The 14,840-nt window shown below is 53.1% G+C and overlaps 4 protein-coding genes across 4 annotated transcripts; 1 reads left to right on the top strand and 3 right to left on the bottom strand.

Annotated features, from left to right (window-relative positions):
• Positions 1–95: 95 nt before the first annotated feature.
• On the top strand, positions 96–2,141 carry N7459_007454 (Amidase; the record flags this gene model as incomplete). The annotated part of the gene is made up of 1 exon (XM_056946622.1): positions 96–2,141. The coding sequence occupies one exon, from the start codon at positions 96–98 to the stop codon at positions 2,139–2,141; it is 2,046 nt and encodes a 681-aa protein (XP_056798621.1).
• Positions 2,142–2,218: 77 nt separating this feature from the next.
• On the bottom strand, positions 2,219–5,297 carry N7459_007453 (putative DNA repair protein Dds20/Mei5; the record flags this gene model as incomplete). Its single annotated transcript, XM_056946621.1, has 4 exons — positions 2,219–2,620; positions 2,681–3,088; positions 3,149–4,340; positions 4,579–5,297. 4 exons carry the CDS (start codon positions 5,295–5,297, stop codon positions 2,219–2,221), a joined length of 2,721 nt encoding a protein of 906 aa, XP_056798620.1.
• Positions 5,298–5,412: 115 nt separating this feature from the next.
• N7459_007452 (ubiquitin ligase complex subunit HRD3) lies at positions 5,413–8,118 on the bottom strand (the record flags this gene model as incomplete). Its single annotated transcript, XM_056946620.1, has 4 exons — positions 5,413–5,825; positions 5,893–7,839; positions 7,897–8,028; positions 8,082–8,118. The coding sequence occupies 4 exons, from the start codon at positions 8,116–8,118 to the stop codon at positions 5,413–5,415; spliced, it is 2,529 nt and encodes an 842-aa protein (XP_056798619.1).
• Positions 8,119–9,066: 948 nt separating this feature from the next.
• On the bottom strand, positions 9,067–14,510 carry N7459_007451 (DNA-directed RNA polymerase II subunit RPB1; the record flags this gene model as incomplete). Its single annotated transcript, XM_056946619.1, has 4 exons — positions 9,067–9,082; positions 9,138–13,963; positions 14,027–14,097; positions 14,156–14,510. 4 exons carry the CDS (start codon positions 14,508–14,510, stop codon positions 9,067–9,069), a joined length of 5,268 nt encoding a protein of 1,755 aa, XP_056798618.1.
• Between the last annotated feature and the right edge of the window lie 330 nt (positions 14,511–14,840).

The following is a 14,840-nucleotide window of genomic DNA, read 5'->3' as shown; positions in this document are numbered from 1 at the left end:
CGGAGGTATCTGCCGCGCCGTATATTGCTTTGGCCGTCAAGTGCTCGCGACAGACATTGAACAGACCGGGAGAGTGAACTGTCTCCCATCACACCATGCCTCCATCAATCCAGAGTCAAGACTTCAGTCTCCTTGACGCAAGCATCTCCGAGCTTCAAAATGCGCTCTCCTCGGGATGGCTCACCAGCGTGGACTTGGTCTCTCGCTATCTGCGGCGGATCAGTGTCCACGATGCCAACGGCCTTAAACTCAGCGCCATTCCCATCCTCAATCCATCTGCCTTTGACGATGCTGCTGCTTCGGACGCACGACGCGCAGCGGGGCTTCCCCCACGACCATTGGAGGGAATCCCATATCTGGTGAAGGACAATATCAAAGTCAAAGGCATGACCGTTGCCAACGGATCTCCTGCATTTGAGACTCTCGTTGCAAATGACGACGCTGTATGTGTGCAAATTCTTCGAGATGCTGGAGCAGTGCTTCTCGGTCGAACCAACATGCCTGCCATGGCGTACGGTGGTATGCAGCGCGGCGTCTGGGGTCGTGCTGAGAGTCCATACAATGGCGACTACCTGGCTGCAGCATATGCCTCTGGATCGTCCAATGGGTCGGGCGTCGCCACAAGTGCTAACTTCTGTGCCTTTTCTTTGGGGACGGAGACGGTTTCCTCTGGGAGATCCCCTGCTTCGAACAACGCCATCGTCGCATACACGCCCTCCAAGGGCCTGCTCCCGCTCCGTGGTGTTTGGCCTCTCTATCCTACTTGTGACGTCTTGGTACCCCATACAAGAACGGTCGCCGATTTATTCCATGTGCTTGATGTTCTGGCAGTATCGGATCCAGCGCCAGCTGGAGACTTCTATAACGAGCAGGAACTCATCTCCCTGCCATCTATTAGTACAGTCAGACCGGAATCTTTCTCGGAGCTGCAGGACAAGACTTCTCTCCAAGGGAAGCGAATTGGCGTTCCGTCAATGTACATTGGCGGCGACAATTCGACGCTCTTACCAGTGAGCAGAGTCCGCACCCGGCCCTCCATCATCAAACTGTGGCAAGAAGCCCGACGTGCGCTCGAGGCGTGCGGTGCTGAAGTTATCGAAACCGATTTTCCTCTCGTGACGACGTATGAATCCAACGCAGCAATTGGCCAGCTCGTCACCGTCGCAAATCTTCCAGAAGGCTGGGCTAGCAAAGAACGTTGCGAAGTGATGGCACATGCGTGGGACGATTTCTTGGTTGCAAACGCCCAGGAAGGTCTCGAGTCTTTGACACGCGTCGACCCAGACACGATTTTCCCACTGGCACCAGGCTCGCTGCTCGGCACCCCTGAGGCAGCAAATAAGCCCCGCTGGGGTGAGATTGTTGAGTATCCGCGAACAAAGCCCGCTTCCATCTTCGAAATTCCAGACATCAAGCAAGCACTCCAGGCACTGGAAGACGCTCGACATGAGACGTTTGAGAAATGGATGGACAAGCTCGGTCTCGATGCGGTAGTCTTTCCGGCCGTCGCTGATGTTGGTGCTGCGAATGCAGATCTGGATGAGGAAGCATCTCGCTACGCGTGGAGCAACGGCGTCAAATACTCCAATGGCAATCGACCCATTCGGCATCTCGGCGTGCCGACCATCTCCATTCCGATGGGTATCATGGAGGATACACGGATGCCGGTCAATCTGACCTTTGCTGGCAAGGCGTACGATGATAACAGCCTTCTGCGATTCGGGTATGCTTTCGAGAATGCCACCAAGAGCCGGGTCCTACCGCCTCTCGCACCAGCCCTGGACTCCGATAGCATTCTTGTGCATTCTTGCTCCCAACCCGTCGTACCTCAAAAGCCACCGGTGCTTGTGGTCGATAAAGTAGCAAAGGAAAGCCATGGCTCGGGGCTAAGTCTTTCCATCAATGGATCCGTGAGCTTAGGGGACACAGGATTGAAAGCGATATCCTGCTATGTCAACGGACAGACATACGATACCCTGGTACACGACAACGGGGACTGGGCACTCAAGTGTCCGATCATTCTACCTGGGCAAGGTGAGAAGTGGGAAAGATGGACGAGCCCGGCGCTGACTCAAACAATTATACTTGTTGTCGCATATACTGACACGGGTGCTGCAGCTGGAAAATTCATTCCCGCGTGATGATTCTATGTTCCACTGGAGATGCTTTTTTTTTCAACATATAAATATCATATGATGTATATAAACCTAGACTTGATCTAGATTGTGCCAGTCACAAAATCGTCCGGTATCGGCTCATATTGCACACTTCTTCCTTCCATCATATCTTCTATCATACCCAGAATTGCGCGATGAAGGTACTTCTTCTTGAGATGTTCAAGATGAGACTCAGCCTCCTCCAGGGAAACAATGGTGATTTCCGGTGCAAACAAATCCGAGTTCATTATGATCTTCTGCTCCAAGAACTCGAACACCTTCAGATATGGCAAGGCGTCATCCCAGCGATCTGCAAAGCAAGCGATATTCTTATGGCAGGCTCCGATTGCTTCTGGGGAGTGGTAGGTGCGACGTGTTTGCTGGAGGTCCAGATTGTCGGGTATGGGTCTTGTTGCCCAGATCAGGTAAAGAAGCATTATTCCTGCGCGGAATTGATACACGAGCTTCATCGGATTGTCAGCGATGTCGGACCCTGAGAACTATCAGATGATGGCTATGCTTACCGCTGACCAAGTAAAACACATCACATGGCCTTCCTCCTGCAAGCGACGGAATGTGAGACACACGTCCACGACGGCAGAGAAAATATCCTCGGTCCCTTCGTGATCGAGAAAGTTCCGCTTCTCTTCCAGCAATATCAGGATGCTGTAGTCGTACAGTTTCGCCATCCAATTGGGGTGGTAGTAGCCGCATGAAACATTAGAAATTCCATATCGCGGTATGTCCTGCCTCCATATATCGAGAGCGGACTTGAGTGACGAGTTCTGGGCGTGCTTCTCTTCGGAAAACTGCCAGCAAGATGCTTCTAATGAGCGCCTTATGTTGGCCTGAATTTTGCGCAGCCGGAAAAGATGCCCCAGCGCAGGATTAGTCGTGACTGGTGGCTGAATTATGTCGCCAAGAATACACATCTAGCAATTTGTCAGTATTCACCCGGATAAAGTCGGTTCATTTTAAAGGTGGTTGCTCACATCGTCGTCCACAACTCGATATGCAGCAGAGACCGGCCGATCCCATCCCGAGGCGATGATCACATTCAACATGTAGCAAGCAATAAACATGTCCTCCGTCAGGACTTCACCAGAAGCGGCGGTCACCTCCCCATCTCGATTAGCTCGAGCATGCTTTCGAATTTCTGACATTGCAGCTGTGCAGAAAGGCACTATAGAGGAGACGCTCGTGTCTATCTCTTCGGAGGACGGAGAATGTAAGGAGTAGACGATCAAGAGCAGTGACGCTTGTACCTGTAGGACCATAGACGGGTGTCCCACAACGAGGGGGTAATAGCTCATTGCAGACGAATACAGCTCCTTGGAACGCACTGAGTGTAAAGGGTCGCGATGCATGGTACTGCATAAGGAGGCACCAATCGCATAAATCATCTGTAGAAAGAACATCTGCCATTCTTCCTGCTCTCCCATATCCTGCTCGTTATGCCATGATCTCCATAGGGTCTCGTTGAGAAAGGGCCACTCGCGATGTGAGATCGAGAAGTATATGTTGATGTATAGTTCAGCGAGCCACGGGTTTTCATTGCTTATAATGGGAGGGGTCGGGTCTTGGCCCAGTCGTAGAAAATCAAGGGATTCGTTGTGCAATTGAGAAAAGACGTCTGAGAATGAAGGCGAGAGAATCGAAAGCTGCCCCGGACTTAAAATTGACGGCTGCGACTGAGATGTTGTGGCAAGTGCATTTCCATCTTGGGTCGTGTCCACCTTCGAATTCGCCGAGCTGTTCTGGCTGGTCTCCCATGCCATCCATGAGGCACACGACGGTGTTCGTCGACTTATCTCCGGCTCTGGGATTGAGTCTGTCTGGACACCCACATCATGCAGGGCAACATTAGATCCCACGGCACCAGGCAAGCCTTCCAGTTCGGCCACCCTCCGCTCCAGCTCCTTCAAATATGCCAGCGGAACGGTGATGCTATCGCCAGACTTTCGCGATCGAGCTGGCAGACACTCGGCGCCCTTGCGTCGGCATTCGCCGCACGTTGGCTTTAAATGATCGCATTTCCGTTTCAGACGGAAACAACGAGAGCAGGCAATCTCTCTCTGCTTGAATGGGCGCGACATGCGGGAGTTGAAGGAGGACAGTGCGGGGGCGAGCGGAGATCGCGACGGCGGTTGATATTGATAAGAAGGTTTCGGGTGGAACCCGAGGCTAATACGAAGCTAAATGATAAGCGCCAGCATCGAATCACATCAAAGAGGATGGGTGCTATCAGGACATCGTCGGGCCCTATCCCGAATGGATTTCCACCACTCCGATTTCAGTCCCGAATCCATTTTCCCATGGAGGAGTCAAATCCGATGGTCTTGGGATCGATGTTCAGCGTGTTGAGCATGAAGCTCATGGTAAACTCCTATCACTCCGGTCAGCATGCAGCATGGCCATTGACCAAGGGCCCCCGGTAGAACTTGCCTCTTCTTGCTTGTCATCAGCCTGCTGAGATGGATCATTCTTCGGGTTCAATCGGTCGTGGTCGTATTCAACACTACCATGCCCCGATGCTTCTCCATCTGGATGCTCCTGTCCCTCCTCTTGAAAGTCCCACCGCATGGCATCGCGCTTACTGCGTTCCCTCCAGGCGCTCATTCCGCCCATCCTGGCGACGCGTTCCTGGGCTCCAGCAAAGACCTCATCGGCTGCCTCCTGGCTGACCAGCCGCCACTTCATGATCAAACCTTCCAGCTCTCCATCTCTGGCCGAAGACTCAATTTGAAGCGCTTGTCTCGCGGTGTCGACTTCCGCACGTAGTTTACACATACGCAATTGTAGAGAGCGTTCCTGCTTCTGTAAATCTAAAAGCTCGGGGTCCGAAAGTGGGGATCGCGATGGTATGGACAGACTAGAGCGAGCGACAGGCTTATGCCGATGGACTGTAGGAGACGTCTCTGGAGAAGGGGAAGTCACCGCTGGGGATGCATTGGATGACGTGAGCAATGACACCGGATGTCCTCCATCTTGAGGAACCAAGGCCAAGTCCGGTGTTGAGAGTGGGAGTTGGGATGAGTTCTCCGCTGATATCGGCCTGCGTAACGGGGACTTGAATGGCTTTGAAAGTGCTGCAGCAGCGTCGACACGTCGGCGCTTACTTGGATGCTGATCCCCCGCCATTGGTGTTTGGGACTTGGTAAAGAGAAGAGAAGGGAGGCAATGAAAGAGAATAATGAAAGGGCTTATCGATAAGGCGCACTTGTATCTACGGAACATCACATACAATACAAAGTCGTCAATGACCCACGCCACCTGCCACCCATTGCCCAAACTCAGGGTCACCAGGGCGAGGGAAAAATCCACGGTCGTTAGCATTGGCATTGGCATTCCCACCACCATTGCCATTTGCATTTGCCTGATTGGCTGCATTCTCATTCTGCCGGTTCCGCTGCTGTTGCTGACGGATGTACACCAACACGAGAAGAGTAGCAGCCAGTCCGACGATCAGCAGACCTTCAAGCATGCCTTCATCGATATCAAATTCCAGCTCGTCATAGTAGCCATCATCGTGGTCTGACTCCAGACCTCGCGATCCCATGAGGTCTTTGTCGCCATCCCGGGCTTCATAAACTTCTTCCCAGTATGCTGCTTCATCGTTTTCAATGAAGGCGGCGATCCATTCCCTAAGGGTGCGGCGGGGTCTCGCATCTGGGTGTCATGTTAGGGAAAAGGATCCACAAGATCATACTTGGGTGAAAATAGGATGCTTGCTTACCTTCATCGTCGCGAATGGGATTGATATCTCCATTCGTTATGCGATTCCAATATCCCCGAGCACGCAACTTCAACAGGCTTAGCTTCACAGGCAGGTATGCTTCGGAGTTGATCTCCAAAGCTAGATCATAGTACCGTTTGGCCATGTGAAAGTCCTGCTGAACGGCAACCCCATTTTCATGCATCCAACCTAGGTTCCAGTAAGCCTGAGCGCTGTGATAAGCCTCAGCGGCATTGTGGTAGCAAATGGAGGCCTTTTCAGCATCAGACAATGCGCCTGTACCGGCTAGGTAGTAATCGCCCATCTTGATTAAGGAGTCGATGTTGGCTTGTTTAGCCGACCTGGTCCAGTAGATCAACGCCAGCGCCGTGTTGCGCAGCAAGGCAGACCGGGCCTTCGGGACCCATGGTAGAAAAGCATTCAGTGAGAATACGGAACGCTGCTCGTCAAGGATATAAGCCACATTCGCCTGCGCGTGTTCATACCCCTGCTCTGCGGCCATCATAGTGGGGATGAGGGCACTTTCTTCGTCACCAGCCTCGTATGCAGCATTCGACTCTGCAAAAGCCGAGTGGATTACTTCGGCTTTCTCGGCAACCATTTTGTAGTAGGCTGCGGCCACACCGCAATGCCGCTGTCTGCCCACACCAAAATTCGCCATCTCTGCCAGATAATAATACGCTTCCATCCATCCCCAACGGGCGGCAAGATCGAAGTAGCGTGTCGCGGTGGCTACGTCACCTTGGTCCAGGAAGAGGGCGCCAATGCGCGTTTGCGCCGCCGGCATATCCTGATCGGCCGCTGCGCGGAAATATGAGGCCGCTTTGTGTGGATCTTGCGGCACTCCATAGCCATGAAGATACATCAGTCCCATTTGATGCTGGCAAAGTGGCTCGCCGTTCGTCACACCTCGCTTGAACCAGATCAGGGCTTTGGCATAGTTTTGCTTTACGCCCTCTCCACGGAGGTACATCAAGCCAATATACCCTGCCGCTCTGGCAGCCAGTTGGTCGAGTCCTGCGGGGTGATTTTGAATGATAGAGCCGTCCTTGTGCCAGTATCGCTTTGTAATGACTTTGAAATACTTCATCGCCCGTGGAAAATTACGAGGTAAGCCACGGGCCCCTTCGTAGTTCATCCTTGCCAAGGTAAAAGTGTGCCACAGCTCGCCCTTGCGGGACATGAGATCCAGGAACTCTAGGACATCTTCCACGCTCGCTTCGGTGCTGGCGTGAGCAGGGTCCCGCGCATTACGCCCCGAGCTCGACACACTAGCCCCTTGGCCGTAGACACCACCATGCTCGTCTGCCCATCGATAGGAGCTCTTGATCATGGCGCTTCCACCCGGTGGGCCGGCGCGATAGTATTCCATCGCCTTGTCGGCCACCCTCTTATAGTAAATGATGGCGTGATCGCAGTTCTTGGGTGTCCCAATTCCCGTATGGTAGCGATAGGCCAGCGTCATTTCAGACCGAGTATTTCCTCCTTCCGCTGCGAACTCGTGGTACATCAGCGCCTTCGCTTGGTCGGGTTCAACTGCCTCGCCAATCCCCGTCGCATACATGAATCCAACCATGGACTGCGCCGTGCTGTTTCCGGTCAGCCATGCCAGTTCATTATACCACAGGAAGGCGTTGCTGAAGTTGCGCGGGTGGGTGAAGTTGCCGTAGAGATTCATCTCTGCCAGGAGAAACATGGCATCCGCGTCATCATCCTCGTTTGCTGCTGCCTTCAGCTCTTCGACAGCGCGTGTGACCGCCGGCGTCATTCGGCGATCGGCGTTATTGGAGGCTGGTCCATTCATGAACAGTATTCGGAAGGCTTCGCGGCCGTAGTATAATGTGTACCCGAGTAGCCCGGACGGCTTGTCTATTGAGGAGACAGATGGCTTCGCATCCCGAAGAACGTCCCACGCATCCTGAACTCGTTCTGAAATCACATCACGAACTGCATCAGTATATTCGTAGATTGAATCACCTACGCGACACTACCAAGATCACTCACGGCTAACATGCCAGGGCTCTGTCTCAGGCGCAAACAGGAACTCGGGCTTCTCGGTGTTTCCAGCAACAATGGTTGATGAAGTGTCACCTATGGGCTTTTCGCTCGACCCGGCTGTGCATGTTTGCAGCAGCACTGATAGGAGTCAGCATCCGTTGGCAAGCTCGAAAATGCGGGGGATCCCTTACGCAGGGCCGGCAGAAAGCAGGAGAACAAGATCCTCATGATGCCTGCAATATGTGAGAGTTGATAAAGAATGAGAGTCGCATTGCGACTCTTTGAGGAGGAGGATTCAGCAATGTAATGGAGAGACTGTGTCCGCGGTGATGTAGTTCCCAACGGGCCACTTGTCTTGACGGAGCTTCGTTTTGCCGAGGGCGAATCAGGGCCCGACGTGAACGCCTATATGAAGTGCCTAATAATATCAAAACAATAAACCTCACTTTCCTCAAGTCTTGTGTTTTAAGTATTCAAATGTAAAGCCTCAAGTATTTTGCAGATATATCGGATTAGAGCCTGGTACCTGGCAAGCTCATGAGAATCCAAAGGTTCATGTGGGCTTATTTGTCGCCACTACTAGGTATAGACTGCCACGGCAGCGATTCAGAGCTACCAATAGCAACGACTGTCATTAAATTCTTTTTATTCAGCTCCGTCGGGTCTGTGTACAGAACGGGAGAAGATGAAACAAAATACACAACCCCCAGTGCGCTCTCCATGCAAAAGGAAAAGAAACATTTGGGCAGTCAGAACACACTCCCGATGAAAGGCCTCAACGTCGCATCATCCTTTGTGAAAGACCTCCGGAACAAGTCCCGGGTATCAGTCCAAAGGTCAGCGCAACATTTCGTCTCCTATTGGGAGCCCATCCCTGACCACCTGCGGAAATGGGGGGTAGCAGAAGTCGTTCACAATTTCGAAAACGGAATTGACGGCTAGAACTGGGGCATCTTGAGTGGCAAATAAAGATGAGAAGAAAGCCTGCAAAGCGGCTCGAACGTTGCTAAAACAGATACAATTGAATGGGCGAGAAATGCCCAGATCGTGAAAAAGAGATGATCATCCAATTCCGAGATTGCAGGCGCGAGATGATTCTTTTTGTGGTTTATCTGAAAGTGTTGGTGATGATACAATGGTACAGCACGAGCCATTGATGCCGTATCTAACCAAATTTCACTGACGCGGAGACCTAATTTTCAATATTAGTCAACGCATCTAAAGACAGGGAGGTAGGCATAGCTCACGTTGGGCTGTAAGCCGGAGAGGTCGGGCTATAGCCAGGAGAAGTGGGCGACGTCGGAGAGCCAGCGAAGTTAGGAGAGGTCGGCGAGTAAGACTGGGGGCTCGTGGGAGACCAGCCAGGTGAAGTTGGTGTGTACTTGGGGGAGGTGGGAGAAGTGGGAGACAGGTGCCGACCGCCACCAAGCGCAGGGCTAGTAGGGCTGTAGCTGGGAGACGTCGGGCTGAAGGCCGGCGAGGCCGGACTAAAGCTGGGCGAAGTGGGACTGTAGTTGGGCGAGGTCGGCGAGAACCCAGGCGAAGTAGGAGAGTACGACGGTGAGGTGGGCGAGACTTGACCATAAGCAGGCGAAGTCGGCGAATAGGCCGGGGACGTCGGCGCAAACGATGGGCTGGCAGGGGAGAACCCAGGAGAGGTCACGAAGCGAGGGCTCGTCATGCCGATACCCGGAGACGTGGGAGAATAACTCGAGGATGGAGAGTAGCCAGGAGACGTCGGGCTAGTATTGAAAGGGCTGGTAGGGAAGTAGACACCTGGGCTGCGAGCTGCAGGACTGGTTCCACCAAAGCCGTCGGTTGGCTGGTACGTGGTGATGCCTCCAGGGCTCTCTGCGCCCGGCTGGCGGATAGGCGAGAAGCTTGCATCTGGATCGCCATCCGCCATGTATGGGGAGCTTGCCATGGGCGAACCGGTATCGTACTGGGTTGCAGCGCCATCCGGAATGTTGCCTGCTTGGGCCACAGCGAAGTGGGCATTGGACACGACCGTATTGAGCAAGTTCTGATCCAGATAGACGTCGAACTCTCCCGTTCCAGCGGGGGCCATTTGTCCGAGAATCAGGTTCTCCGACACACCACGGCAGTCATCGAGTTCTCCGAAGGCGGCAGCCTCCAACAGAATCTCCACGGTTTCTTCGAACGAACAACGCATGAGAGCACCGTTGTCGGCACGGTTGATACCGTGGCGGGTAACAGGAGTCAGGTAGCCGCGCACAGTCATGACATCAACCAGAAGGGCCAAATGTCGGTGGTTGACATAGGAACCATCAAAGGCCAGCACCTGAGTCAACTCACGCAGCACAGCGGTACGGGCAGCCTCGATACCGAAGACCTCAAAGATCTCAATAAACTGGTTGGAGTAGGTACGTGTAGCATCGACACCGGGGATGGCAAGAACAGGGGCAAGAGAAGAACCGCTGGTCTCCAGAACCCATTCTTTGCAAAGAGGATCCGACTTGCTTGTGAACAGAGTGCCATCCTCGAGAATGCGAACTTTGCTCTTCTCATTGATGAAAGCACGTTCAACGCCTGGAACGCCGCGAAGGGTCAGAGTATCGAGGAGGTGCTGCTCAAGCTTCTTCAAGGTCACGTCATACTCAACATCGTCGTCATCCTCATCATCCTTGTAATCTTGGATTTGACGGATACGGATGACCTGCTCATCGGCGTTGTTGTCACTGAAAATCACTGCGATATCCCGAGGATAGGCTTGCTTGATCTTGGTGGCAACTTCTTGCACCGTAAGACCCTTATCAAGAAGCTTGGGTCGGCTGAGAACGATACGGAGTAACCACTTAGACTGGTGAGCAATATCTTCGCCAACGTCTTCGGGAATGATGAAGTAGGACTCGACCATATCCCGATCGTTCTCGATGACGGTAGACTGAATGTCCGGATCGTAGTAGATCTCCGTTGCCTCCGTGACGGATCGCAAGCTAGTGTGCTCCACAACGCTTCGCAACTGCTTCGCACCCTCCTTGTCATAGGTCTGGAGGTTCTCCTGATACACAGTCATGGATGGGGTCTTGATATTGGTGGCCACGTTCAAAATTTCCTTAAGACGGGGTACACCGAGGGTGACGTTCTTCGAGGAAACACCAGCAAAGTGGAAAGTATTCAAAGTCATCTGAGTAGCAGGTTCACCAATGGACTGAGCTGCAAGGACGCCAACCATTTCACCGGGATTAGCTGCCGCACGTGCGAAGCGACTTTCAATGGCACCGAGCACATGCTGGAATGCAAGCTTGTTAAGGGAGTACTCCGTAACGAGTCGGCGGAACGCAAGTCGGCTACGGAGCTGAGCCTTGAACAGCAATGTGGCGTTCACCTGGGCTTCACGCGAGATGACATCGTCGCCACGGACAACGACCAAGCGGTCAAGGAGTGCTTGAACCTGGGGAATGACCTCAGCGGGGTGAAGATCACTGATAGTACCTTCGCGGATGCGGAATGTGGTTCGCGCCATCTCCAGAATTCTCTGAATGTTGATGGGCAGCTGCATCATTTCCTCATCTTCCTTGGCCACAGTCCGCAAGAAGGCACGGTCCTGGAGTAGCGCCTCCCATTCTTCGTCCAGGTACCGCTGGACCTCCATGTCGCCAGCAATCTCATTCGCCTGTTCCAAAACATCGGGGCCGAGGGTGCGCTCAGGATCCATGACATCGACACGGAAGCGATCCCGCAGCTTGTCATCAGAGCATCGGATAATATCCACACGCTGGTTCTCAATGTGTGCACCATCCAGACCATCTTCTCCGTAAATGAACTGAATAATATCACCCAAAGAGTTACGCACAGTGCCATCGTATTTCACCATGACTTCTTCCAGGGCCTTAACCAGCTTACGCTGGATATAACCGGTCTCGGCAGTCTTGACAGCAGTATCGATCAAACCTTCGCGACCAGCCATGGCGTGGAAGAAAAACTCGGTGGGAGTCAAACCACGGAGGTACGAATTCTCGACGAAGCCACGGGACTCGGGCGAGTAATCATCCTTGGTGAAATGGGGCAGGGTGCGATACTTGAAACCAAACGGAATGCGCTTTCCTTCCACGGACTGCTGTCCGACCACTGCAGTCATCTGGGAAATGTTGATCGTGGAACCCTTGGAACCAGAACGAGCCATCTGAATAGCGTTGTTCAAGTCCTTCAAGCTCTTCTCGGTGGCGGCACCAGCCTCGTCACGAGCGTTGTTGAGAGCACGAGAGACCTTACTCTCAAACGTCTCACGCACGTTCATACCAGGCAAAGGTTCTAGCGTGTTCTCCGTAGCACTAGCGGTGATGGACTCAACCTCCTTCTTGCGTTCACGGACAGCCTCCTCAATCTTTTGGATGGTCAGCTGATCGGGAATCGTATCACCGATACCGATACTGAAACCGTTGTGCAGAAGCCAGTAGTTCACAATGGTCTGGGCACCGTTAAAGAAGTTGACAGCAGTGTCTGGACCATATTCGTTGAAAATGGTGTGGATAACACCACCACCGCTTGCACCAACGGTCTTCTTGGAGAGCATTCCATATAGCAATTGGCCGCCATGGATCAGCAAGCCACCATCATTAAGAGGACTAAATTTCTCGGAAAGTGGCGAGCTGTCCTTGTCAATGCGAAGAAGATTCAGACCAGAAGGGAAAGCCATGCTGATCATCTGCTTTCCGGTCCATCGCGGACGAGGCTTGAGAATGGCAGGAGGGGGGATCACACCATCCCAATCAGGAACCCAGAGCATGAGGTTCATGACTTGGTCCTTGGTGAGGAAGGTATCACGACGACAAATCTTATAGATACCGCACAGGGTATCCTGCACGATACCCATGAGAGGTCCATTGCGCTGAGGGGACACAATGTTCTTCGGGACAAGTGCGAGTTCAGCAAGCTCCGCGCGGGACTCTTCACTCTGTGGAACGTGCAAGTTCATTTCGTCGCCATCGAAATCAGCATTGTACGGAGTTGTGACCGACAAATTTAGTCGGAAAGTCGAGAATGGCATCACCCGAACGCGGTGACCCATCATAGATTCCTTGTGCAAAGAGGGCTGACGATTGAAAAGAATAACATCGCCGTTGTCGAGATGACGCTCAACCTTCCATCCATAGAGCAGTTGCTGAGCACCGGCACGCTTAGCGTGACGAAGATCAATTCTCTCGCCATTGTCTCGGACAATGTATCTGGCACCAGGATGTATGTTGGGTCCATTGGACACTAACGCTTGCAGCTTTTCGATGTTGTAAGGTGTCACAACCTCGGGGTAAGTGAGAATTCTGGCCGTCGAGACCGGCACACCAACCTCGTCAAGAGACAAGTTGGGATCACCAGTGATGACGGTACGGGCAGAGAAGTCAACACGCTTACCCATCAAATTCTGACGCAAGCGACCCTCCTTGCCCTTGAGACGACTACGCAAGGCCTTGACAGGGCGGTTTCCCTTTTGCATAGCCTTGGGCTGGCCAGCAATATCGTTGTCCATGTATGTGGCAATGTGGTATTGCAGCAGGGACTCGAACTCACGAATAACGTGCTCGGGGGCACCCTCTTGTTCACAGCGCTGGACATTCTGGTTTGCGCGCACGATTTCAGCCAGCTTGTATGTCAAGTCATCCTCTCCGCGAGAGCCACTAGTAGCCCCCATCATCACACTGGGACGAACGGTCGGCGGTGGAACAGGAAGGACTGTGAGGACCATCCATTCGGGGCGAGCATAGTCGTTGCTAAGGCCCATGATGCGCACATCCTCGTGGGAGATATTTCGGAAAATGTTCAATGCCATCGCAGGAGTGATCACTTTCTTCTCTGGCTGCGCCATATCTTCGTCTACCATGCTCTTGCTGGGCTTCCAGGTTCCAACGAGGGTGATACCCTCCTTGCGAACAGTGGGCTGGGCATTGCCACAACCTCCATGCAAGTTGCCCTTCTGCGATTCTTTCGCAAATTCATCGTCATCTGGCGACGGGTCGGCCTCGCAGACCAACACATCCTTGGAAAGTCTCCAGATATGGTCGAAGCGTCGCTTGGGGTCTCGCATCCGAAGGGCTTCTAAGAACTTGGAATCATTCTGGTTTGAAAGTCAGCAAAACATTGCCATTCAAGATTTGCCATCCCAAAAGGGATGACTAACCGTGTTGGCCTTGATTTTTCCACAGTTGTGGCAGACAGTTTCCAGGAGCTTCTTGATCTTGGTCAAGAAACCTAGAGGGATCAGTCAGTATGCGTGGGCTGCCTTGATTTCAAAAGCCACAAAACTGACCAATATGAAAAACTGGGGATGCAAGCTCGATGTGACCGAAGTGACCAGGGCATTCTTTAGGGCCCTCCTCGCAGGTCTCACAGTTGTACTGACGGTCGATAGTACCCAAGCGCGGGTCGTTGACACCCTTAGTTCGAGGTCGCTGGCGTTGCTCGTCCTGAAGTTCCTTGGAGTGAGCAGCTAGTCGCGCAGAAGAGCGTGGTGTGAGCTGAAGGGGCGATCCTACAAGTGTCTCTGGGTATTCCACATGGACCACACTCATGCGCTTGATTTCCTCGGGGGAGAAAAGACCAAACTGAATCTCCTTGATGGTGCGCAGGGGCGCCTTGGAGAACGGGAAGAAAACGTTCGACATCGTGGCGAGGGTTGTTGCGAAGGCACGTTGAGATCCGGATTCGGGGGGTCGGGCGCAGACCTGGGGGAAACGAAGGATCTGGGGTCGTTAAAGCGCGAAGACTGAAGAAACGGGCTGGTTCGATGGCTGGAAGCAAAATTCGCACGAGGCGACGATAAAACGAAGGTGGTGTGGAAGCAGCTGGCCGGCTGAGGCCTTTGGCAGCCCTTGCCACGAGGGCGCCGGCGACCTGAAGTCCCCGGACGTCACGAAGCCCTGGAAAAGAGAGAAAAAGGGGGCGCGCAGGTAATCTTCGCGTAGCAGAGATCTCCTGAAGAGATATCGCGATGC

The sequence above is a fragment of the Penicillium hispanicum genome (genome assembly GCF_028827665.1).
Source record: "Penicillium hispanicum strain IBT 35686 chromosome Unknown utg000006l_segment0_segment0, whole genome shotgun sequence".
Lineage (NCBI taxonomy): Eukaryota > Fungi > Ascomycota > Eurotiomycetes > Eurotiales > Aspergillaceae > Penicillium > Penicillium hispanicum.
Note: the sequence above shows the minus strand (reverse complement) of the source record. Positions and strands in the feature narration are given on the sequence as shown.